Below are 26,609 nucleotides of genomic sequence, written 5' to 3' on the forward strand. Positions count from 1 at the left end.
ATGTATGTATATACATATACTTTTTTAAGGAAGTTATTTCAAAGACAATTTCAGAACAGGCAAGAGACTAACATAAGGGAAGTTAATATTAATGCCTCATTTTAAAGAAAAAAATAAGAACTGTCTTATTTGTAATCCATATATCCTTAGAATCTAGTTTTACTCTTCCTGAAATGTTTCAGAGTATGTAGTCTTTGCTTAAGAAAGATACTAAAGTCAAATCAGCCTGGAAGTGGGGGGAGTATTTTATAGGATCAAACAAGAAACAAAAAAAAAACAAATGAATTAAATAAAATCAAATTTGCTGGATTTCACTTTCAAATGATTGGTAAATTTCCTTAGTTGTAAGGAATTCATTATATTCATTATATGTATTATAATTGTGTTCATTATTTTTGTACCTATTAATTTATCACCAACGTTTTCCAAAAGGATTTGAGGCATATTGAAAACATGTGAAATGGCAATTCAAAGGCCAATATAAAATCAGAGAAGATCCAGAGTTCTTTTTTCAAAAATGAGTTCTTAATTGAGCAGAAGATATACAAACTTGCCTCTCAAATAATACACCGTCCTAACGGGTCTAGGACTGAGTGTCAACTGCGGCTAACACCCCAGCGAGAGCGCCCCCCGCAGGGTCACCTGCCATGGGAGAGTGCACCCTCCTAGGAAGGCACCTTGAGTCTGACCAAGCCTTGTCTAGACCCAACTATGAATTTTCAGGAAACACAGAGAAACACATTAAATGCCATCGCATAGATGTAATCAGTAAAACCCAACAACAGAAATGCTACAGTACAACCCAATTGCTTCAACAAATAAACTACAAGGAAAACAGAAACAGAAAAAGAGGGGGAATCTACAGATTAAAAGACACTTAAAAGACCTATCAACCAATCACAATGTATGGACCTTATTTTGGATCCTGATTCCAATAAACAAACTATTACAGAAACTCTAAAATGTATGGGACAATGGGAAATTTGAATATTGACTGGTTGTTTATATTAATTTTTGCTTTTCCAAGTTTAAAAGAGTCTCTATCTTTTACAGACATATACTGAAAAATTCACAGATTAAATGACCTATATAGAATTTGCTTGAAAATAATATGGAGGATGAGGGTGTAAGTAGATGAGGTTAGGGATGAAATAAGATTGACCAGGAGATGATAATTTTTGACACAATTCTGGTTTTTTTTTTGTATGTGTGTGTGTTTTGGTATATATGTTTGAAGGTCCTCATAATAAATTGCTTAAAGAAAGGCCGGTGTTGAAATTAGTTCACACAATCACAAAAAGCCAAGTACAAACTGTAATCTACCAACAAATTATTTAAAGTCCTAGTATCCTGAAAATTAAATCCTCAGGAAAATCAAAGTTCTCCATAGAAGACTATGCCAAAATGGGATTATTGTTAACCAGGAAGGATCCTTATGAAGGAACAAATAAAGAGTTAAATGAAGGAAAACACCTAGATTGGATGTTGTTCTTCCAGAACAACTTAAAAGCCAAAGAATACTCACAGCTGAGGGACCCAGAAAAGAATGATGATCTGGGGGAGACCTGGGTTCCAATTTCACCTCCCAGTGACCTGCAGTGAAGCAGACTACTGAGATTCTGTGAGTCCCCATTTCCTCTGTAGAAATGGGTTTCATAGTTGCCACTTGCAGGGCTCCAGTGACAATGAAATGAGTACCTGGACAAACTAGCTCCCTTGGCCTCAGGCTATCTTTCTAGCTCATTACAGCTCTTCCTGCCTATGTAACTTGCCCTAGAAGTTGACAATCCTGCAAACAAGCTTAATGAAATTTGTGTTTTGCTTGGCTCACAGCATTTAAAAAAAAAAAGTTAAATTAGCTACTGCCAACAGTTAAAAAACTGGAGAGTTACAAATTTAGAGTTCAGGCTTCTTTTTAAAAATTACTGGGTGAGGTCTGGTTCTCGAGTCCCGTTCCATCCCCCCCCCCCCAGGCACCCACTGTCTTACACCTTGCCCAACGGGCTGATTCTCGACCCCACACTGGCTAAGCTCCCTCCTTCTCCCTGCCCTTCTCCATTTCTTTGCCTCTCCTTGCCTGGCAAATTTCTCATCACCCTTCAAGGCCCAACGCCAGCACCACCCGTCTCATTCCCTACATTTCCGTGGCACAATCCCTCCACTACAGTGGGCATCACACCGCCCTGGCACTGTCTGCGTGTCTGCCTTCGTGGCTGCATTCTCAGGCTCTCTAGAGGAAGGGACCTTGTCGCTATTGCCTTTGTGTCCCCAAGGCCGAGCAGAAAGCCTGACCTAAATAATGTAGAATTCAGTAAATGTCTCCTGAATGTCTGGAAGGAGATTAGAGCTAAAACATTATAAAAATGTATGATTTTTATATCATAGCGTGTTCTGAGTGTTACCAAATAAAGGGGTCAAGAACATTAAAATGTTTCACAAAATGAGAACAAGCTTCTATCTGCTTCCATGTTTCACAAGTTAGTCAGAAGTCACTAAGTGAACAGATAAAGCAGAGGCAAGTGGCAGGCAGGGTCATTCATTCATCCACTGAACTGATACTACTGAGTATTTACTGTGTGCTTTCTAAGCACTGCGGATAAAGCCGTGGGTAAATCAGACAACTACCTGTTCGCACAGAGCTACTTAACAAAATGATAGATAAAATGACTAAGGGATGAAAGAGGGTGGGCAAGGAAGGCCTCCTGTTCAATGAGACATCTTACCAGAGGAAGAAGCAGGAGCCAGCTGTGCAGATCCTGGAGACAACTGCAAGCACTGGAAACACCAAGTGCAAAGGTCCTAAGGTAATGGGGCTGCATGTTCAGGGCAGGTGAGAGGATGGCTGCGATAGGAAAGCAGTGTTCTGGTCGGGGTTCGAGGGGGAGGGGGGCAGGACCCGCTCTGCTCTTGCTGGGTACCGAGTGAGCAATGACGAGGCACAGGAGGGCGGAGATGGGGGACTCTGGGAGGCGGGTGAGGGGTTCCTGCCACACTGACACCGGCAAGGGGCAGTGCCCCGCCCAGTTTTCCACGTCTGTGCACTGAGCTCCAGCCCAGGCGCTTTCCCACACATTCACAGAGCCTGACGACAACCCTGTCCCAAAGGGCAGGCACTTGCCCACTTTCCCGAGGGGATAACCGAGAACAGCGAGCGTCAGTGCCATGGCCAAGGTCGCGGGAACCAGACCCGGCTCCTGAGCATCCCGGCACGGGTGTGCAGCTGCGTGCCGCACTTTCGGGAGAGGTGGCGCCCACAGACCCCACCGGGGGCCGCTGGGAGCCATACCAGCAAGAGCCCGCAGCCCCGGGCTGCTGACAGCCGGCGGGCGGGGGAGACTGCGATAGCCCGAGGGACAGGGGCAGCAGACGGGCCTCCAGCGGCCGCAGACCCCGACCACACCGCCCACGCCCCCCGCCAACCCTCCCGCCGCCCTTCCCGGCGGGGCGCGGCCAGAGCAGCCCCGGCCAGGCCTAGCCCGCCGCCGGGCTCACCTCGCCTCCCGCCGCCGCGCCGGGGGAGGGAGCGAGCGGGCAGACTGCCGGCGCTGGCGGCTCTTGCCCCGGGCTCAGCCGGCCACCCCGCCCGCTCCACCCCGCCGCCGCCGCCGCCGCCGCAGTGGGTGTGAGGGGCGCCGGGGCGATTCGACCCTTCCGGTCCGGCTCCCTTCGCCACCGCCGCCGCCGCCGCCGCTGCCGCCGCCGCCGCCGCCGCCGGAGCCCCGCCTGAGCGACCCGCACGCTGACCAATCATCGCGCCGAGAGGCGGGCGGGCGCAGCCAATGGCACCGGGGGGCGGGCCGCTGCCGAGGGGCGGGTTGCTGCGGGGCGTCGGGTGGAGCCCGGCGGGCGGAGACCAGGGGTCGGTGCGGGTTCCCGCTGTGCGCGCGGGGTGTAGAATTGCAGACACGGTCCGGCGTTCCCACTGAGTGTGCTTATCCCCCACGGGGTCCGGGACGCGGTGGCTGCATGCGGAGCCGGGAGGTGGCGGACCGGCGGGACCGAGAGCCGGGCCTCGCGGCTGCAGGTGCAAACTAGCAGCGACGAGGCGGCCTGGAGCGGGACGGAACGGCCTGGAGGGGGAGAGCCAGCGGCCTCGGCGCTCAGGACCCGGGCGTGTGATGGCTCCCGGGAAGCGGAGGCGGGGCAGCGAGGGAGTGGGGAGGCGAGGTGGGTCCTTGGACTCGCTGTGAACCGGATTGTGGGGGTGCGGCCAGAAGCGGGGGTAGGGGGTGGGATGCCGAGGAGATGGCCATGTGCAGACGAGTGTTCCCTGCCGGTCATTGGCAGAGGGAAGGAGAGAACAGACTGGTGCACTTGGTCAGAGGTCAAGCCTGTTTCAGAGGAGGGCAGGGTCGTAAATGGGGGGAAGTGAGTGCTGAGGGCCCCCTAGGGCGTGTGGTCGGTTGACATTGATATTTTGAGGCACCTCCCGCAGCCTTGCAGCCCCTGGGTCGAGTTCCAGCCGGCCTGGCATCCTCTGAAATGATGGGAGAGGCCAGATGACTGGGTGTTGCCCAGTCGTTTAGATAAGCAACGATGGAAATGAGGCCAGGAGGCCAGACACATTGGGAGTGGGGGTGGGGCGCAGAGGTCCTTGGATGGGGTGAGAGGACTGTGGGAAAGTAGCTGTCACAGGATGCCTGGGCCGACAGGGTGGCCAGTGTGGTGGACAAAATGGGGAAAGAAGGAGCACCCTGCATAGGGGGAGGTCAGGAGACAGGAGGGTATGGAAGGTGGTGGCAGAATTTGGGGAGGGCGGCAAGCCTGTGACCCAGAGCAGGCTGGGGGCACCAGAGCCTCAGAGGAGACATGGGGTAGAGCCAGGCATCCAGCCATGCTCTCTCTCTTAGGCCCCCCACCTTGGCCACCAGAGGGAGTTTTCTGAAATTGCTATGGCCTGATCAACTTCAAATTGGAGCTCCTGAGTGTGACCTGTATTGAGGAGGGTCCACAAAGGTCCTCCCACCCCTCAGCCTCACCTGCCACCTGCCCCAGGTGCACAACAGAAAACAGGGAAGCAAAATTTTCACAATCAAGGCTTATGGGAAACTAATGAAGTCTGGCTGTCAGCTGTGGTTTTACCTGGGAGCATCTCTGGGTACTTCCCCTCAGATTAGGTGGGACACCCAGTCCTAGACACTCCAGCCCTGGGTTTACAGCACTCACCCCATGCAAAGTAAATACCAAAAACAATCGTACATACATATACACCTGTATGTATTTAACACTTTTTCTGAAAGGGTTCTGTTTTTTTCTGGTTTATGAAATACAGTGAACTGAGCAGTGACGGGGGTTGGTCCATACTTGAAAGAGTGCACAGAATTTTGTTTGAGGCCAAGAAGCGATAAGATTCTGCCGCAAGTATGAAGAGAATTTTAGGACATGTGAGCTTTACTGAGGGCTGATGGAGGCTGCCAGGAGGGAGAGGCAGTTGAGGAAGGCCTCCTGCACAGGAGGAAACCCCAGCTGAAGCTGGGAAGGCCACAGGAATGTGCTGGGTCAGGGGTTCAGGTGGAAAGGGCATTCAGACCCAAAGGTTCAGAAGTAAGGACCTGCATGCTGTGTTCAGGGAACCACATCACCTGGTCTTGCTGGAGATAGGGGTGTGGGGGCTGGAGAGTGATGAAGGCCTTGAGGTCGAGGGCACTGCTGACTAGAGGCCCCTGAGCTGGCTTCAGCTCAATTATACCTCGGTTAGCCCAGAGAGGTATTTTTTTTCGTTTGTTTTTTTGTTGTTGACTTAGTTGCCAACATTTGAGAATTGGGAGCTTTCACTTGAAAAATCTCAATTATTGGTTTTGCTTAAAAAGTTAGAAGTTCTGGCAACATGGGCCCTGCATTCCCAGAGGGCAGTGATCAGCTGGAACTGAGTGGCACCTACTACCTTTTAGGCGAGGCCCCTAGTTTACCACAGTCCCCTCCACTCCCTATTACCCACCCCGGCTGCGACTTCACTCATCCCTTCCCTGCTGGCCCTTGGGGCATCAGGAGGTAAAGAACAGCTGTTGAAGGCTGTTAAGAAAGGAAGTGAATAATGTGAGTAGATATTTATTTTGGAAAGATCACTAGAGCACATGACATTTCAGGGATGAGGGGCTCATGGCCACAAGACCGATTAGGGAGTTCTTACAAAGGCCCTTGAAAGAGAAGATGAGGCCTAGCCGAGGTCCATGGCAGTAGGTGTCAAGAGGAAGGAACTGATCTTAAAACTATTTCAAGACTTTAGGGGAATGCAAATTAAAATCACAAAAAGCTACCACCACACACCCACTAGGATGGCTATAATAAAAAAAGACAGTTATCAACTGAATACTCTCACACTGCTGCTGGGAAAGCAAAATTGCATACCCACTTTGGAAAATAGTTTGGCAGTTTCTGATAACATTAAACATATACCTACTATACGACCTAGCTACCCTTTTCCTAGGTGTGTATCTGAAAAAAATAAAAACGTCCATGCTAAGAGCTGTACGTGAATGTTTATAGCAACTTTATTCAAAACAGTCAAAAACTGGAAACAACACATACGTCCATAATCTAGTGAGAGGTTGAACTGTGGTACAGCCATCAGTGGCTTCTCGAAACCTGGCCACAGGAAGGACTGGCCTGCTAACAAGAGCACAATATGGATAAGTAACAAAAACAACATGCTAAGTGAAAGCAGCCAAACATAAGTGAATTGTCTATGAGTCCATTTATATGACATTCTGGAAAAAGCAAAATCAAATCAGGGGTTGTCAGAGGTAAAGTGGGGGGAGGGGAATGACTATCAGGGGCCAAGGGAGTTTTCTGGGATGATGGGTATGTCTATATTTTAATTATGGTGGTGGTCACATGACTATTATTTGTCAAAACTCAGAACTGTACACCTACAAAATGGTGACTTAATGTATGTAAATTAAATAAACTTGATGTAAAGAAAATGTTTAAGAGGTGGAATTGTCAAGTGTTACAGGTGGGATGTGAGGGTGAGGGTGAGGGTGGGATGTGTAGGGCTCAGGGAGGACACCACAGTTCCTGGCTTGGTTTTCCGAGTGAGGACCTCTGGGTTTGGCCTGCTCATCCTGCCTAGAGGAAGGCCTTTTGAGCCTACATCCCATCTGCCCACTCCTCTCCCCCTCCCCCCTTCCTGTCGCCTTCAGCTCTGTGGCCCTGGCTGGGTGCCCTCTGGGATGAAGGCCACTGCCTCTTCCCTCCTCCTGAGACCTCACTGCCCCTCCCTTCCCTGCCCTTGACTTGGCACAGCGGGCAGACATTGCCCACCTCCCCTTCCCACACATGGCCTCTTCACCAGGGAGAACACAGGAGGAAGGAAGAGCTCTGCTGCCACTTCCTGGGTGGGGGGTGCCGGGGGTTGCAGTGCTGGGCTGGGGGCCACAGTGCTGACAGGTGTCCATGGCTCTGATCTCATCATCTGCCTTTGACTGGCCTGGGTTCCAACAGGGCTCTTGACTTAGTTGTGCTTTTCTGAGCACGGCATTCTCTTCTCTGAGCCTCAGCTCCGTGGGGAGTGGGCATAGGTGGTGGTCCCAGCCCGATGGGAATGCTGCAAGGACTCCAGGGGAGAAGTGCCAAGTGTGGGGCACAGACCAGCAAACCATGCACACAGTGGGGTGAGTATTCTCATGATGGCATCCTCCAGCCCCTCGCCCCACCCCTTACAGGACCACAGATGTGCAGGGGGTGCAAGTCATGACTTTTTCAGTTGTGTGTTTTAGAAGGCCATGCCACACTTAAGCTGATGGGGACAATTACTGAGAAATTCCTGCATTGTTGCATGGGCGTTGGGGTGGGGGTGGCGGAGGCAGAGGTAGAGCTGGCCTCAGGACTATAGGCTGTAGAGCCAGTCTGGGGCCTTGGAAGTGATGGGCAAACTGTCCGTCACATCCCTTTCTTCTCTGTGTCGGCTTCCTTCTCCCCGTGTCACCTTCTGTTCTTCCACCACCCAATGGGGGCAGGCCCTCTGTCCCAAATGGAATTTGAAAACTCTGGAGGAGTACTCTGATGGCCCCTCTGGGCAGGGCTTCTACTCCTAGGCCAGGCAGTCAGACTCAGGTGAGGACACAGTAGGACAAAGGGCAGAAACATTTGGGAAAAGCAGAAATCTGGGAGTTTATTCTCTGGTAATAAGAAAGGGCATCTGAGCCTGGGGCACAGCCGAAGGCCTAGGAGCTGTATGAAAAGAGGGCTGTTGGGTGGCTCTGTAAATGCTGACCTCAGTGGTCCTCAGCCCTCCTCCTCCAGGCAACTCCCAGATCACCAGCCCCTGGACTCCTGCTCTTCTCTGGAAGTCTGACGAGGCCTAAAGTTAAAGGAAAGGCCTGCCCCCATCCCCTCTGTCCTCCCTGACACACACACCCAAAAATCTCCCAGATTGCCCGGCAGTGAATTTTAGCACCAACAGGGCCTTTACACCATGTGCTCAGAACTTTGTTCTCACCTTGAATCTGAGCAGACTGCCCAAGGTCACATGGCAAAGAAAACTAAGACAATCAAACAGAAAACTGTATCTGGAAAGAAACAGACTATATGGAGAAGGAAATTCCAAAAGAAAAGATATCATTGCAAGCTTCAGAGAGAATAAAGAAACACCACATCCTTGAAACGAGAACCAGCCATTAAAAAAGAATTCAGCACACAGATTATGTCCACAGAAGATGGCCTAGAAGCAATGACATCCCAGTAGCAAAAGCGCACCTAGAGCCCAGCTCTTGTCTCCAATAAAGGAAACAAGGCTGATTCCAGGACTGGGGCGGGGGACGTACAAGAAGAGCCTGGAGCATCTTGTAGTGCAGGAAAATAAGGAGGTGTTTACGAAGGACACACGCACACACAATGCGAGGGCATGTCTTAAGGGACACAAGAGCCAACTGAAAGAGCTGGAACAATCTGAGCAACAAAATAAATGACATAGTATTGGGTTATGACTCAAAGTATAAAATAAATACCCATGAATTCATAATAATAGAATTAAATGACTTAATAAGTAAAAAATAAATGGGTGAGAGCAAATAAATCTGTACTGAATTCCAAATAATTAATGTAGATACTCTCCTCTCAAGGAAGTGAAGAACACGTCTCTCCTTTTAAGTGAGGGATGGGCATAGTGACTTACTTCCAAAGAATTCAGTATGGAAAGGGGGAGAAAATAGAATACCCGACAAATACTACCTCCGACAGGTGGTAGACACGTCTAGCAGTGATAAGACGTGTCCATTGTATGTACCTTGATATGAAGTGATGAGAAGGGCACTTTACTTCTGGGTTCTTCTTCCCAAAAACACATAACCCCAGTCTAACCACCAGAAAAGCATCAAACAAATCCAAGTGTGGGACATTCTACAAAATACCCGATAGTACTGGAAACTGTCAAGGTCATCAAAAACAAAAACAAGTAAAGTCTGAGAAACTGTCACAGCCAAGAGGAGTCCAAGGTGACGTGTAATCGGTGCCCTGGTATAGGAAGGGGCATTCGATAGAAACTAAGCAAATATGACTGAAGTCTGGGCTTTAGTTAATTAAAAATATTACATGTATTATAAAAATATATATTTATATATTTAGAGCACAAAAAAGAGCTCTTGGAAATTAAATTGTGTTTGCACAAATGAAAATATCTTAGTAGTAGGCAGATTGGGAGAGAAAATTGAAGAAACCTCCCATTTGGTAGAGTAAAAAGACAGTAACATGCGCAACAGAAAAGGTAAGAAATTAAAGGCCATCCAGCAGCTTCAACCTCTGAATAACAGGCCAGAGAAACAAAAGGAAATCCGCAAAAAAGTAATTCACGAAAATTTCCCAGGTATAAAGGGCCTGACTTACCAGACTGAAATCAACACTAAATGAAGAGACCAAGGCACCACACTGATATTTCAGAACACAGGGAACAAAAAAGAAAATAAAAAGGTCACCTGAAAGGCTCTTCAGAGTGACCTTGGAACCCTCAACTTCAACATTGCAAACAAGATAATGGAGCATTACTTTTACAATTCTGAAGTAAACAATTCTTTATGACCTAGAATTCTGTATTTAGCTAAGCCTTCAATCAGCTATGAGGAATAAAATGGTTTCTAGACATGCAAGCTCTCAAAAAACTTACCTCGCAACTACCTTTACTCTAGAAGGATGTGCTCCACTAAAACAAACACGGAAACTCAGGAGAAGGAAGACATGAGAGACAGGAAGCAGGACACCCATCGTGAGATGACAAGGGGTCCCTTGGAGGAAGGTGAAAGGTTATCCCAGGATGACAGCCCGGCGCCAGACTGGAGGCAACTGAGCCCTACTGCAACAGTGTCACCCCAGAGACAGACTGTCACCACCAAGACCCCCACTTCTATCGGGCCATCTTCTTAACCCGAGGACAGAACACCCAGGAGAACTTGGCCCGGATTCTCCCGAGGACACGCATGTCACTCACGGAAGCTCTCAATTTTCCCTGAGAGCGAAAGGGTCCACGGTGGGCTTAGGAGCAGGGGGTGCAGGGCAGCCCACTCCCTCTGCAGTCCCATACCTGGTCCACCCACAGTCCTGCCAGGTGCCCAACTGTGGGGAACCCTGTTTCCCAGGACTTGCTCCAGACCTCACTCATGACTTCCCAAAAGGGGCCTCGTCACCTCCCAGAGAAGCGGAAGTCAGAGCCCCGAGCAGAGACTGTCCCGCTCACCTCCTCCTGGGGCCTCTGCCCAGCAGGGCAGTGCTGCCCTGTCCTTGCCTGGCTGCTGGGCGCTTGCGCTCCGTCTTCAAGACCAGGTGGTTTATAGTGGGGGTAGGTTACATGAGGGTGTTGGAGCTATAAATCACAGCTGTTAACACAAAGTCAGGGTGGTCGTCACTTCTCGGGCATAAGGATGAAGTTCATTTTTCTGATTCTTGTTCAGATAAAAATATTCTGACTAGTTTGTAAGGAGTTTCCTAATCTCAGAAGTAGTATTGGCCACGGTTTGGTCAGAAAGACAGAAACCAGGGCAAGCATTTCTGGCAGGACTTATACCCTGATCGATTTGTGGGAAGGGCAGGATAATGGAGGTGAGAGAGTGCCACCACAGCCCCTAGGCTCCTGCCAGCTGGCCAGAGCTGGGGTTTTGGAGGAGCCTCAGGAAACCTCTGCTTGTGGCCCAGGTGTCTGGAGCACTGAGTGGAAGGTGAGTTTGGGGGAGCACCACCATACTTGGATCTCCAATCTGCTGAAGTCATGCTTCTGCCTACCTCTGCCGAGGAAAAACAAATGATATGATTTCTCAATGAATAATATGATTTCTAAACTATCTTCCAAATCTCTAGGACTGCCTCTCGATGGTGATATTTAACCTGGAAATGTAGTTCCCAGGTTTCACTCCGTGATCCAGGGAACAGCATAGAGGGAATGGCAGAGTTGCTGCTGTGAGGCCCAGAGGAAATCCAGAACAAAGGTCAGGTGAGATACTAGAGCGCACACCTATTAGCTGTCAGGAAGAGCTCACGCATGCAAGCCATCTGGGACAGCATCGCACAGGGAGTCTAAATTCCGAGCCACAAGCCTTCAGAACTGTCTTTCTAGTTTCCTGCCTGATTGTATTAATAGAGTCAGTAAGTAGCATAGGGTCATTGGGGAAAAAGTACAAATTTGACCGTCTCACCCCAAATTTGACTGTCTGCTGCCTTTAGGCTCTGGGCAACCATCTCAAGCAGCATCACGCGACCCATCCCCCTCCAACGGCTGTTCAGTGGACTCTCAGCTGAGTCCCAAATCTCCTGCATTCTGTTCCATTCTGTAAAATAGTCCCCATTTGGGTACTGGAAGCACACGAATCATGGGTATGGGGACAATGCCAGTGAGTACCAGCACATAGGGCTGCCCCCACCAGATTCTGCCAAATCCTGTTTTGAGGAGCCCGCAAAATTCAAGTACACAAAAAGAATGAGATTAACAAAAATCCAAATGAAGAAGACAAAAAAAATTATATTGTCTTTATTGTCTTAAAATTGCATAGTACTTTGATTGTGCACGCTTTTAAATAGAGGACCAGGGAGTCCATGGGAAGCTACTCTCCTGCAGGGGATGTTTCAGGCTGTTTTACTACGGGCCGGGGCAGCGATCACAATGCTGCCTGGGCTCAAAAAGAACCATGATCAGATGAAACAGAAGTTGGAGAGTTGGAGGGATTTAGATGAGAGGAAACTGGTAAAGAAAGATGAGATTTCAATAGGACCTATTATAGCAGGCACAGGAAGATGGGGTTGGGATTCAGGAGCACAGAGAGAGGAAGGGGAAAGAGAAAGGAGTCAGAGGCAATGCCTTGGGCTCAAATCTGAGATGAATGCCCCCTGCCAGGAAACTGGGGCCACGGGGTGGGTGGGGTGTCGGGGGAACATCCTGGGCATGACCCTGGCTACAGAAAGCCACATATTAGAAAAATAACTTAAAAGCTATACAATTGTCATTATAAATATTTTGTCTTTTAAAACTAACTAATGTTGGTTAAAAAAGGTTCACAGTTACTCGGAAGAGAGCTGTTATCTCTATTGCACGGTAGTGGAAAAGTCCGCTCTGATCCCTGTGTGTAAACAATGAGTCCCTTCTCCTCTGGTGACTTCAGGACACAGAAACAGGATCTGCTGGAAGCAAAGCACTTGGGTATAAGGCACGTGGAAGCTGTCAAGCCCTACTGGGATCTAGGAGATGAGAATGGTGTCACTGGGACAGATCTTGAACCAGGTTAAACGTGGTGACCGTCTCCTCATGTTCTTGTTCTCATTCCACGGTTACAGACTTGGCCAGATTTCTGGGAAAGTCAACCTAAAATGATAGAAAGTAAATGTTCAGGACCCCACAGATCTCGGCAACATGCTATATTGTAAAGCTAGTATCAGAGATGGTGTTCCTGGTCACCTCCAACCACAAGCTCCCTTGAGACTGTATCTTGGAAGTGGTTCTTTACTCCAGAAATTTCAGTTAACTGTACAATGTTTAGTTCATTCAATAAATATTTATTGTGCACTTGATACGTGTCATGCAGTCACACTATTAAAAGGATACAATTCATGCTATTAAAGACAGCTAGCTCAATTTGTACTGTTAAATATTCAATTTTCTTGAAAGGATGGATATGCGCTAAACCCACGAGACTTGTTAGTGTAGGGCAGGGGTTTGGAAAGAAATGTGACTCTGGATGGCTGATAAAGTGGGCTTTGACTTTCATCTGCAATGTCTAATTTTGTTTAAAATAATGTTTTGAAAAACAAGAAACAAACATGACAAAACGTTAGTATATGTCACTTCTGGATGACATGTATGCTATCAGGTGTTTCTTGTATTTTTGTGTGTGTGTTGTCATGTACTTTTAAAAGTTTCTCAAGATAAAATTATAATAAACTTCAATTTCTTTGCACAATGAATTGTATGTTCTTACACACTGCTGGTAAGATTACCATGTTTCTCCGTAAATAAGACCGGGTCTTATATTAATTTTTGCTCCAAAAGATGCATTAGGGCTTATGTTCAGGGGATGTCATCCTGAAAAATAATGCTAGGGCTTATTTTCTGGTTAGGTCTTATTTTTGGGGAAACACGGTACTTGGTTCTTTTCTGGAACATAAGTTGACGACATATGTTAGGAGTCTCCAAATGTTGAATCATTTGTTAGGCTGAGGACAAATCTTAAATATGGGACAAAGATGAATGTACAAAGATGTTCACTGCAGATGTTCCAAAAATTAGAAACAGTTTAAATAATAGAAGACTGGCTAAGTAATTGTTAAAATGCATGTTATAAGATTGTGGTGGAATATTATGGAGTGATTAAATGTTGCTTACAAGTTCAAGATGTGAGAAAATATTTGCAATACATCAAAATGGGAGATAGAATTTTTCATCCTTGACGTAACCTTGAAAAATGTTAAAAAATTCACATGCACAAGGAAAAGACTGGAATAAGATATTAAATCTGCTTAATTAGCACAGCCTCGGGATGATGAGCTTGTGGTTTAATGATATGGTTTTTATACACCTCACAGTTCCCAACTTGTTTTCAGGGGTTATGAGTTACTTTAAAAAGAGAATTTTTTCAAATGAAAATATTTCTCCTATGAATAATTACGCCAAATAATTATTTTTAAAAAAGGAGCTCTGGGGTTACGTTCTGCCCTTTGCTGGGTTCGGGGCGGTTTCCAGACGTACATCATATCCTCGGAGAACAGCCAGGTGGAAGGAAAGGAGCTGCAGGGGAATCACACTGAGGATGCCCTGGAGGCAGTCCACAGTGCGGGGCAGCTCGATCATTTTATACGCAAACTTGGAACTCTCGGTGTCATCCCTGGAGCACAGTATAATCGGGCGACCCTGAAACAGAGAAATGTGATCACGAAATGCACATCGTCTCCGAGAGAAGCAATCCCTCACACACATCTGAGTTTCTGAGGTCAGCATTGTTGCCACGGTGACAGTGATCTTTTGCTTTTCCTGTAATTATGGGTAAGGTGTTGTTCATGACCCACGTAAAGGACAAAGTGTTTGATGATTTGCGCGAGTTTCTTTCCCGTCACTGGCAGAGTGACGGTCCTCCTGCTACAGCCATTCAGTCCATTTCTGAGTGGGTTCCTTCCATGCGACTTCCAAGGGCAGGGTGCACCCGCTCCTTGCTCTAATGGGGCTCAGAGTTGAGTGGTGGAAAACAAAAATGTAAACTAGAAAACCAGTAAGGAATGACTAATTTCAGGAAAATGCCACAAAGGCAATAAAATAGGGTAATATGGTTGGGGGACATTGGTGAGGTCTGGGATGGACTCTTCAAAACAGAGACATTTGGGCTGAGACCTGGATGACAAGAGGCCAACTCTCTGAAGGTGCACGGGAAGAACATGTGGGGCAGAGGGAACAGCTAAGGTGCAGAGGCAGGAAGGAGCTGGCCTGAGTGGGAAACAGGAGGAAGGAGCTGGTAATGCAGGCTTGTGTCATTGTCGTTTGTCCGAAACGACAAACGACTGGAAGGTTTTAAGCAAAGAAGTGTAGTGACTGTGTCCTCTGACTTCTCTGTGACCACCATGCTGAGCCAGGTGTGGCAGCAGCTGGCTCCAGCTCATTGTTGGATTTCACCTGTAACTTCGTGGGCACCCCGCATGGATCTGTGGGGGCTCCCCCCTCCCACTTTAGGGCAGCCATAGTATAATACAGAATTGGGCCAATCTTTGTCTCTGGTTCCTGGGAGGGGGCCTCTAAACTCTTGGGCTTTCCGAGTACGAGAAGTATCTTCGTTTTTGTGGTGGTCCCTTGGACCACACCTGAGTTTATGTTAATGAGGTCACTCATGGTGGGCTCAGGATAGTCTCAGGATGGGGGCTGACCATGCCTGAAAGACCCACCATGTGGTTAGAGGGTTAGGGCTTTGAGCCACGTGATGTCACCCTGACCTCCTGACCTTCAGGGACAGAAAGGGGCTAGAAATTGAGTTCTATCACATGGCCAATGACTCAATCCATCGTGCTTCCATAATGAAACCTCAGTAAAAACTCTGGCCCCCAGAAACTCAGGTGGGCTCCCTGGCTGTTGATGCACTGGGGTGCAGGGAGGATCCCAAGGACACAGAAGCTTCCTGTTTGGGGACCCTTGCCCTGACCTGAGTCTCTTCTTTCGGCTGGCCCTGATTAGTATCTTCTATAATAAAACTATAATAGTCATATAGTGCTTTCCTGAGTTTTATGAGTCATTCTAGGGAATTAGTGTACCTAAGGGATTAGTGGGAACTCCAGAGTGTGGGTGGCCTGGGAACCCCGAACTTGCAGCTGGTGTCCGCAGTGAAGGCAGTCTTGTGGTGGGTAGTGCCCTTCACCTGTGAAACCTGACCTAACTCCCGGTGGGTGGCATCAGGACTGTCCCCAGGGCTCCCCACTAGTAGTACCTCCTCTAGCCTCCTTGCCTGGGATCCAGCACAGCCCTGGATACTGTGGGTCACTGGGCCTCACGGAGGAGCTGTTGTGGGCATGGCTGAAAGCTGGCCAGTCCCCTTCTGAGTGTGTGCCCCACTCATGAGGGGGCCGAGGAGTGTGCTGTCACACCCGCTCACTGGCAGGACCTACGCATAACTGGTGCTGGCAGACAGCGGGTGAGGTGGGCATGTGTGGAAAAGAGAAGGAGAGAGGTGGCCTCAGCTCAGCTGAACGTCCCTACCTGGCGGGCCGTGATCTGCTGCAGGGCATTCTGGCATTTGGCAAAGCAAGGGTCCTTCATGATGACCATGATGATGGGCATCTGCTTGTCGATCAGCGCCAGGGGCCCGTGCTTCAGTTCCCCAGCCAGGATGCCTTCTGAGTGCATGTAGGTTATCTCTTTAATTTTCTAGGAAACATAAGGGGGCTCAGTGTCATGCTGGGCAGACAGGAGGCTGCAGCAGATCAGCCAGAGGGGAGAAACAGGAGCTGGGGGAGAGGTGATTCTGGAAGGCGGGAGCTGAGGGCCACAAGGCAGATGGAGGCAGCAGCACACTGAGGGCAGCTGGCAAGGCCAGGTCCAGGGGAGACCAGCATGCAGCCTGCATCCCCACACCAGCCCCTGGGCACAGCCACCCTACTTGGATGGACAAGTCCGTGTCAATCAAGCTGTTGCCAGGCCCCACGGCCTCCCCACCATTGGAGTTTGTAATGACGGCACTGTATTCTGTCTAGATATGCTTCCATTCAATTATCTGATTAATCATATCCCCAATTCTAGACCATTAATAACTTAGGACTGCCTTGACTTACCTATCAAGCAAAATCACACACGGTGGGCTGTTCCTTGGAATTTCCCCTATGTTCAGGGACATTTCATTCTATTCTGTTACCACTAAACCCCCATCATTGGACTGGTGGGAGTTACGAAGAATACGTTTCTCCCCTTGAACTATTTATTTGGGTCTGGGAAACACTGTTAGGAGCGCAGCCCCACCCTGGATGCCCGAGCCATCTGGAGTGCTGGCCCCCAAGTGACCATAGAGGGGCCATTGACTTGGGCCATCAGCAGCGTGAAAGCTTCTTTCTTTCCCCAAAGACTAACTCGGAGAGGCAGTTGAATACATATCTTTCACCAGTGCACTCAGGCGCTGCAGCTGAGCCCCCCAGGTGGCAGAGGCGGGGGCCGGGGGTTTAGGAGCTGGGTGCCCACTCCTCACTGCCTTGGGCAGGGGTCACAGCCTTCACAGAAGGATGTGGAAGTTGGAGCTCACTGTGGTCAGGCACGTCATGGCTTGTACACCCTACCCCACTCCCCGCTATATGTAATATTTTAATGTTTCTTGTGGACCGACTACAAACAGCATTGTGTTTCAACTGCGCGAGGCAGTGGGGTGGAAAGAGGGGCCACTTGCTCCCACAGGGAGAGGAGGGGAGCTGAACTGGGTCATAGGTGACACCCTTGTATGGGTAGCAAGTGTTGCCTCACCAGGGACAGTCTCCTGTTCGCTTCGGGTGAACGTGAAGAGCAAATGAAGAGAGAGTAAAGGGCAAGCACTAGACCCAGGCCCCGGACAGCAGGCCCACCCTCTCGGAAGGCCCGTGGCCTGGCACCCGACCGTGCTCCATCAGCTCTCTTACACCAGCCAGCAGGGGTCTTTATTGCCACAGGGGGCAAAACAGCCAGTCATGGATTTAGAAAAAGGCAGGGTCTGGGACGCTCATTCCCACAGGATCTCCAGCTCCTCTTACAAGTAACAGAGCAACTACCCCACACTTCTGCTCTACTCAAATCCTCCCACGCAGGCTGCTTACAGTAGTGGGAAAAAGTAAAGTCCACATGAACCTGAGTCCGAATTTCAGGCCGATCACTTTTGCTATGTGATCTTGAGCAAGATGAATTTTTTGGAGGTTCAGTTTCCTCCTGGGTAAAGTGTGGATAATAACTGCCAGGGTCTCAGAAGACGCCCATGAGGTACAAATGGGCTAATCCAGATGGAGCCTGGCACAGGCTGACACCTCCCGGGCTCACCCAAGGGTGCCCTGCCCCTTTACCTGGGAGAACAAAGGTTGGGAGCCGCTATGTCCATGTCCCCAGGGCTACAACACCTGGTCATGTGCTTCTGTGCAATGTAGCCTCACCTGGCGGACAATGGGTCCTCAAGCGCTCCCCTACCCTAACCCAATGCCCTGCCCTTCTTCTTGCTGGTTTCTTGGGGTGGGGTTGGGATTGGGCAGAGGGGCTCACCAAGGCTCCTTCCAGGCACGTGGCGTAGTTATAGCCCCGCCCCATGACCAGGAGTGACCGCTGCATGTAGAGCTCCAGGGCCAGATCGTGGATCTTCTCGTCCAGTGACAGCACTTCCTTGATCAGCTCTAAGTCACACACACGGGAGAAGGGAGAGCCAGTCACACCAGTTTTAAACCAAGATTCACAAAGAATCCTGGTGTAAAAGACAAGGTTTAGGAACTCACATCACTTAGTACACTTGGTGTCCTAGCATTCATTTCAAACAGTTTTACACTTAAATTATGGAAAATAACTTGGGTTACGGGCAGGGCAGGATTTTGCTGGGAGAGTGATTCATATTTGTGTTCATACTTTCCTGAGCATGTAAGATAAGTAGGGAAGCGTTATTCCTAGCTCCATTTTACAGGTAAGGCAAAAGAGGCTCAGAGAGGCTAAATTCCCAGCTGGCCAGTTACAGAGCTGACATTCCAAACCAATGCCCTTTGTCCAGGCCCCATGCCATGCCTCAAGACAAAGCCAGTGTAAATTGGATCAATGGTTCTCAAACTTTTTGGTCTCAGGACTCCTGCAAACTCTTTAAAAATTATTGTGAATCCCTAAAAGCCCTTATTTTTGATTGATATTGATTGATATAGCTATCGATATTTATCAGATTAGAAACTGGAAAAATTAAAGACATTTATTTATTCATTTATATAAAAATAACAAGAAAACCATTATATTTTTTAAAAAATCAAAGAGTTGCATTGTTTTTTGCAAATCTTTTTAATGTCTGACTTTTAAATAAAGACAGATTCTCATATCTGCTTCCTCATTCAATTTGTTGTTTGATCTTTTAGCTGAAGTACAGGAAGAACATCCAACCCTACAGAAATCTGTGATTAAACAAGGGTGGTCCCAGGGGGTGACATTTGAGCTGACACCTGTGCTGAGAAGCCATCAGCTGTTTGAAGAGCTGGAGGAAGAGGGTTTCAGTACAGGAAAAAGTCAGTGCAAAAGCCCTGTGGTTGAAAGAGCTTGAATTGCTGAGGATCAAAGGTCAGTGAAGCCTTCTGGGAAGGGGAGGGAGTGTGATGAGGTTGGAGGTGGCAGGGGCCCAGTGCGCAGGGCTGCTGGGCCTGGGAGGAGTGCAGACTTCAATCTTGGCCCAGTGGGAACACCTGCAGGCATGTAGTGGTGAGGAGGACGTTTTGAGGAAGAGGGTGTAATTAATAGCATTATTGGCAGTCAGAGTCAGGAAGACAGCAGCCCAGAACAATCTACTGGATTTGGAAGTAAGGAAAGTTTTGTTTTGGGACATACCAGGTAATGACTGCAGGCCCTGGATGATCTCTCGCCGTCTGTCCTGTAGAGAAATACGGTCTTCGGACATCATCAGGCCAAACATCACGAGGGAGATAAACTGACTGGTGTAAGCCTGTGGACAGACAATGGCGCTGGCAGAGGGCACCCATGTGGGAGGGGCAGATCACTGGGCCCCCTCTCGGCCTCCCATCCACCCTCACTCTCCCACAGAGGTGCACGTGGGTCCTTCTACCTTGGTGCTGGCCACTCCGATCTCCGGGCCTGCATTGATGTGGACGCCGCAGTCGGTCTCTCGGGAGATGGAGCTGCCCACAGTGTTGGTGACACCCACAGTCAGGGCCCGGCGGTCCTTACAGTAGCGTAGCGCCAGGAGGGTGTCTGCGGTCTCGCCTGCCACAGAGGCCCTTCCTTTCAGTTGCATGTACACAGGTGCATGGCTCTGCCAGCCCAAACGCCCAGCACCCCCCACACATTCATTTACTCCCCTCTCTGACACCCAAATCGGTGCCCAGATACAGGCAACTTGCACTCAGAAAGACTGAAAATGCATGCTCAACGATTTTGCTGGTGGATCCTTAGATTCGAGATTTCACTACTATTTATGTGGCAAGCACTCTCTCATTCACTGTTTCCCTGACTCTCGTGGTAATCCCATGGGGGGCTGTCATCCCCATTTCCCCTTGGAGAATGAGGGGCTCAAAGACGAGGAAATCAATGGCTCACACGCTCAAGGTCATGTGCTGCAGGTGATGGAGTCAGCACCACCTGGGTGGGCTTGGCCCCCAGTGCCCTTTCTACAGCTCTAGGCTCTTTTATTCAGAATGTGGCGAGATTTAACATTTAAAAAAGCAAAAATGCCCCCAAATGGCATTTCTCAAATAAATCTTGTTTTAAAGAGAAACACTTCTTTATAGCCTCCCAGTACGGACAAAAATTATTTTTTTTATACTAAAGCTACTTAAATAGGTTCACGCATAAGCCAGCACAAACTCCCTATGTTTGTAAGTCCTAAGGAACTCAAACTAAATTAAATAGGTTCAAGACCATAAAATCAAACTCATTCGATGTCCACTGCTCTTGACTGTGGCTGTCCCAGTTCTCCCGCAGTGCAGGCTGGTGCTACTGCAGGGTCCAATTCCTCTCCTTTTTCTCTTCAGACTAGAGTCTAGCACGTAGCACCAAGGTGTCACACAGCCCTTCCTCAGCACCAGTGGGGCTCGGGCCTGGGAGGTGGGGAGCAGGACAGCTCTATCTGCATCAGTCCTCCTCCCAAGTTTTTGGTACAGTATTTTTTAACTTAATGGAAAGGGCTGAACAAACTGAAACTTTAAACCCCTTCTGTGTAGACACTCAGGAACTGCTGCTGTGTTGTTTTCACCCTAATTCCACCTCTGTTCTCTGGTTAGTGGCTCCCACCAATTCATGAAACATTTTTAGGCTCTGAAGGGATCATAGGCCAAAGGCTACACTAGCAACTAAAGTCACATGGGAGCACCTGGGAACGAGGAGCTCAGCCAGATGGTGGATGTGTCTGTATTAGTGTTTCTTAGCTTGTCCTTAAAATTGGAATTGTATTAAAAATTCCAAACAGAAGCAACATTCAAAGTCCTAATAGATATCAGGGCGTTGCTGTGAATGTTTTAATTGCGATTACGACACTGTGCTTGTTTTTTTCTTTTATCGTACGCGATACATTCTGAAATATCTATGGACAGAAATGCATGATGTGTGGGATTGATTTCAAAATAGTCCAGTGGAGGGGTGGGGATGACACAAGGTCTGCTGAGTTGATCGTAGCTGAGGCTAGGCGATTCTTTATAGGAATCTCTACTTTTATAAAGGTTTGGAATTTTCCATAATTAGAATGTTTTACAAATCTTCCTAGAGCTCATAGGGACTCCAAGCATATGGCCGAGGGTCACCTTCTCAACCCTCTGCCCAGCCCGACTGGAGCAAATGGCCAAACCTGGTGTTAGGATGGTACCCAGCAGGGTTTGCTGAGCTGGAGGAGTCCTGAACCCTACCCTGAGCTGTTGTCTCTCCACACGTCCCCTGCTGGGCAGTGGGGGCACTGCAAGCACCCTCACAGCCCTTGAACCAGTAGAAATTTGGAAGATGTTTCTCAATTAAATCCGGTGCACATTTATGGCACTGTAGTGAGTGGTCCTTTAAGCCCTGGACTTGAGACTCCAGGAGGAGGGGATGCCCTGGCTATAGGGCCCTCCTCATAATATGCGACTGATGGCGCTGTGACTGATGGCGCTGAGGGCTAAACGACCAGATGCATGAGAAAGTGGCCCATGGTCAGTGCCCAGAGAACTTCACTGCATGAAGGAGGGTGGAGGTGCATGGTGTGATAGTGAGAGCCCTGAGGTGAAGCCGTGCAAACCTGTATCCCTTACCCGACTGGCTGATGAAGAAGCAAACGTCATCCCTGAACACGGGCGTGTTCCTGTCCAGAAAGTCACTGGCAAGTTCAACCATCACAGGGAGCTCGGTCAGTTCCTCCAAGACTTGCCGCGTCTGAAGCCAACAAGAATGGGGACTAAAGTCATGACCCTACAGGGACACCGGCAGGTGGGCTTCTAGGGACAGTTTGTGAAATGGAGCCTCCATGTCGGGGTGGTGGGGGAACTTCAGGCACGCACGAGCTGCACTGCAGGAGAAAGGGCTCGAGGCCAGCTCTCAAGCTGGCTCAGGGGCACCACATGTGGAAGGCCCACACATGAGTGTGACAGCGTGTAAGACACGCCCTGTCCTAAGTGGCCACGACCATCCCAGCACCATCCAGGGCCTGGCGCACTGCACTTACGGCCAAGGCGGCGTGGTAGCTGGTTCCACAGCCAATCACGATGAGCCGTCGACACCGTCGAATCTCCTTCAAGTGGGCCTTCAGGCCGCCCAGGAGCACTGTAGGGGACACGGAGGGCATCAGCGCGGATGCCCTACACAGAGGCTCGCAGGGGCCCGAGGCGTGGCCCAGGGATTACCTGTGCTGGTCTCAAAGTTCACCCGGCCTCTCATGGTATTGAACACTGATTCTGGCTGTTCGAAGATCTCTTTCTGCATAAATGCACTGAAGTTACCTGCGCAAGTAAACAACGAGTCAGGTCAGTTTTCATTATCTTTCCACGGCTCAACTTTTAATCAAGACAAAAAGTCGTTATGCAGTTAGTCAGAGTGACACATGTAAAGGCTACTGCAGATTACAGTCCCCAGGGTTGTCCTGCCTGATGCTCATGGTGACAAGTGAAAGGGGAGCAGGTCAGATAAGCAAGTACACATCTGATCCTCCCAGTGAGGGGGGCAGGGGTGGAAGGCAAGGCTGGTCTTCCTGGGCCATGTTCCTCTTAGCAAGGCCAGAAGAAAGGAAAACGCTTGACTTCCCCAAACACACCTACTTAGGGAAGTACAAATTAAGGAGGCTCGAAGAAACAGGCCATTTTCTTTTGAACAAATACACTTAGCTTCTGTACTGAAGAAACACCTTTTCATTTGCACATGCATTTCTAGGGCTCTCGTTTGAATGAGGTTGAATGAGATCAAAGGGACGACCTGGTCACAGCATGTGAAGGCCCCTGGCAGGGGCTGTCTTGTGCTCTTGAGGTATCAACAAGCAGGGTGGGGATGTCCTCTGGGACACCCACTCGCGATGCCAAGCATCACAGTGTCCCTGTCTGCTGCCTTCAGCAGAGGATTTGTGCACAGGGTACCACAGAACAAATAAGACAAGCGAGGAGGGGTGGGACCATAGCAGACACAGGATCAGGGGAGGACTCTCTGAGGTGGTGACATTTCAGGGGGACGTGATCAAAAAGAGCCAGTCTTGGGGCCAGCCCGGTGGCTCAGGCGGTTGGAGCTCCATGCTCCTAACTCCGAAAGCTGCCGGTTCGATTCCCACATGGGCCAGTGGGCTCTCAACCACAAGGTAGCCAGTTCAATTCCTCAAGTCCCGCAAGGGATGGTGGCCTCTGTCCCCTGCAACTAAGATTGAACAGGGCACCTTGAGCTGAGCTGCTGCTGAGCTCCCGGGTGGCTCAGTTGGTTGGAGCACGTCCTCTCAACCACAAAGTTGCCAGTTCAATTCCTCGAGTCCCGCAAGGGATGGTAGGCAGCGCTCCTTGCAACTAGCAACTGCAACTGGACCTGGAGCTGAGCTGTGCCCTCCACAACTAAGACTGAAAGGACAACAACTTGAAGCTGAACAGCACCCTCCACAACTAAGATTGAAAGGACAACAACTTGACTTGGAAAAAAGTCCTGGAAGTATACACGGTTCCCCAATAAAGTCTTGTTCCCCTTCCCCAATGGAAAAAAAAAATTAAAAAAAACCCAAAAGAGCCAGTCTTGTGAGAACAGCAAGTACAATGACTCCTGGTGGGCAAGCACAGGGCCTGTCTGTAACAGTGAGGTGGCCAGAGTGGGCAGGGCCAGGCTACATGTGTGGGGGTCTGTGGATTTTATTTTAAGAACAGCAGGAAGCCATTGGAGGGCTTTATGTAGCAGGACAAAGGGTCTGGTTCATATTCTTAAAAGTTCACCCAGGTGCCCTGTGAAGAACAGGGTGCAGGGAGACAAATGTGGGTGGGGGGAGAGAGTCTCTCTTTGAAAGGAGAAAGTGGTTCACAGTTGCCCCACTTCAGGTCTCCCACCTAGGGAAGAAATGATGCCTGGGGTATAGAAATGTTTCCCAGAATTGGTGAAGGGGGGCAGTTCATGGACTGGTCAGATCCAGCAGGGGAACCCAGTGCCTGAATATAGTCAGAAACTCCCTTAGAGACTGTAGTCCAGGCTCCCCCCGAACACCTGCTCCCTGAGACTGCTGCACACAGACCTGCAGAGGACACCTGCCTTTCATGATTTGCTGCAATTCCATCTGCAAGGTCTGGATGGCTCGGGATGGATCATCACTAGCCGAACGCTTGACCCGGTGAATAGAGAGTTTCCCATCAGCCACTGCGGCGATGTCGTCGTCCTCGAGGAAGATGACCCGATTGGTATGTTCTATGATAGCACTGGGGTGAGGAAAACATGGGCATCACAGGAGGGGACTGTGCCCAACAGCTGCAAGATGGCAGTCACTTACTGATTCCCAAGTGTGGGTCCATATCAGTGCACTGAAGGCATTTCAGAAGGGACAAGGACACCACACTATAAACATCGATTCACACCTCCCTAATGTCCCACCCAGAATTATTTTGAAACCAGTCCCAGATATCATATCATTTCATCTATAAACATTTTAGCTTATATCTCTAGAAGATAAGGATTATTTTTAAACTACTACAATACCATCACCACATGTAAAATTAATAGTTATCCCTTCATATCATCAAATATCCAGTATGTTCAAATTTCCCCAATAGTCTCAGATGCCCTTTCCCCTTCTGTAATTGCTTTTTTCAAATCAGGATCCAAACGATGTCACCTTTGGAGAATATTCAGGAACCAACACATTATCCTAAATCCTAAAGGGAAGGAATGAAACACTGCCTTTCCAACGATCTGACTTCCAGAATAACTACATCATTTATGAAGGCAAGTGTCTTTTTATAGGAGGAATAGAGCTAATAAGGAAAGAATGACAGAATTAGAATAATTAACTTACAAACTCCTAATTATTACTAGCTCTAATCAAGGACCATTAATGGCTATTGACACCAAATAGTGAAAGGCTGAAAGCAGCTTTATAATGGATGGATAAGGCTGGCAACACTTGAACCCCTGATCAATCTTAACAGCACAGAAAGGCAACAAAACAGATGTGCCTCCTGATAGAAGGACACACCACCATCTGAGAAGTAGTTTTGAACCTCTGATCAGAAAGTCAGACCTGAAGGAGATTAAGCTCCTAAATATCTGTAAACTCCAGCTTGCAGGAAATACAGTGGATAGGGGACCATGCTAAATGACACTATGGGGGATCTACTTAGCAAAATCCAGACAGTGGGAAACTCATCAGGACAAATGACTGTTTCTTAACACACACACATACACATACACACACACACACAATAACAACGGGCTTAAAAGCAAATATAAAATATGTCCACCAATGAAATGTAGGGTCTTTGTGTTTATTTTTATAATAACTTTCTCTGTATGAAAGGTAATAACGGTAAATGCTGCTTATATTGTATTGCCCTTCAGACAAGGCTTAATAATATATTTATGTGTGAATTTTTTTCTCGAGTTGGCAATAGACAGTTTCTTTTAAAAATAAATTTAAGTTAGAAAAGTTGGTAAATGAAAAAGAAAGGTAGTCAACAGCACAAGTGGTATATAAGGTGGTGTTGGAATGGAAGGACGAGGGAGGAAAAAACTCTCATTCTCCCAAGTGCCACACCCATACATGTCCTGTGCAGAAAAATGAACATTTAAAACTCCTAATGCAAAGTTAAAGAGGAAAAAATCTACTAAATTCTATGGCCCTAAGAGAGGGGTCTCTAGACAGATCCTAGGGAAGAGAGTTGAAGAATGATGGAAAACCACCGCATTGGGAAAAAATACTTCAAACAATATACACCCATTGTTTAGAAAGTAAAAAACACAGACTAACAAGAGGAAGCCGTTTCTGGCCTGATCCCATGTCCCAGAGACAAATGCTGTTTATATTACATTGCCCTCCAGACAGGGATTAATACACATACTTATGTGTGCATGCACATCTGTATGTTTAGATATAATTATTATTTTATTTACAAAATGAATGATAGTATTATCTAGTCATCAAACCCGAGGTGAAATCCTCATCTCTCTCTTGCCAGCCCTGTACCCTTGGGCAACACAGATATGACCCCTTGGATAACAGGAGATAATTGCTGTGCCTGCACCAGAGGTCTAAATGGGACCATCCTGGCGAAGCCCTCAGCACACTGTCCGGCAGTAAGGCCACAGCACAGGCTGGCTGCTGTCATCACGAGAGTGCTGCAAGGTGCCTTCATGTCTGGGAGGGTCACCCTCGTCATTCTCACTTTTCAATGCTTGAGGGCTTTCTCATCTTTACTCATACACCATACATTGTAGAATCACTTTATTAACTTCCCCAAAACCTATACAAACAAAAGAATCTTGAGGATTTTATTTATAACATTGAATTTACGGATTAAGGAGAACAGTATCTTTAAGAATTAGTTTTTAATTATTAAAT

At 48.4% G+C, this 26,609-nt stretch overlaps 2 protein-coding genes across 10 annotated transcripts in view; both read right to left on the reverse strand.

Moving 5' to 3' along the window:
• MAPK9 (mitogen-activated protein kinase 9) overlaps window positions 1-3,701 on the reverse strand; it is a 50,132-nt gene extending 46,431 nt beyond the window's left edge. For 3 of the 8 annotated variants that reach the window (XM_081036073.1, XM_081036069.1, XM_081036075.1), the window contains exon 1: window positions 3,493-3,701. The gene's annotated coding sequence lies outside the window, so the exon portion shown is untranslated. Of the gene's footprint in view, window positions 1-2,723; window positions 2,843-3,492 lie in introns of all 8 variants that reach the window. The other 5 variants (XM_081036072.1, XM_081036074.1, XM_081036071.1 and 2 more) reach the window with 2 other exon arrangements.
• Window positions 3,702-11,922: 8,221 nt separating this feature from the next.
• The window catches only part of GFPT2 (glutamine-fructose-6-phosphate transaminase 2), a 40,985-nt gene continuing 26,298 nt past the window's right edge, over window positions 11,923-26,609 (reverse strand). The window contains exons 10-19 of one of the 2 annotated variants that reach the window (XM_081035773.1): window positions 24,311-24,474; window positions 22,450-22,545; window positions 22,272-22,369; window positions 21,862-21,982; window positions 19,692-19,849; window positions 19,457-19,571; window positions 18,152-18,279; window positions 16,145-16,312; window positions 14,159-14,320; window positions 11,923-12,778 (exon numbers count right to left, since the gene is read on the reverse strand). In XM_081035773.1, the coding sequence (XP_080891899.1) occupies window positions 12,734-12,778; window positions 14,159-14,320; window positions 16,145-16,312; window positions 18,152-18,279; window positions 19,457-19,571; window positions 19,692-19,849; window positions 21,862-21,982; window positions 22,272-22,369; window positions 22,450-22,545; window positions 24,311-24,474 (1,255 nt within the window). In that variant the 3' untranslated portion in view covers window positions 11,923-12,733. The remainder of the gene's footprint in view (window positions 12,779-14,158; window positions 14,321-16,144; window positions 16,313-18,151; window positions 18,280-19,456; window positions 19,572-19,691; window positions 19,850-21,861; window positions 21,983-22,271; window positions 22,370-22,449; window positions 22,546-24,310; window positions 24,475-26,609) is intronic. The other variant, XM_081035774.1, reaches the window with a different exon arrangement.

This window comes from Rhinolophus hipposideros, assembly GCF_964194185.1.
Source record: "Rhinolophus hipposideros genome assembly, chromosome: 23".
NCBI lineage: Eukaryota > Metazoa > Chordata > Mammalia > Chiroptera > Rhinolophidae > Rhinolophus > Rhinolophus hipposideros.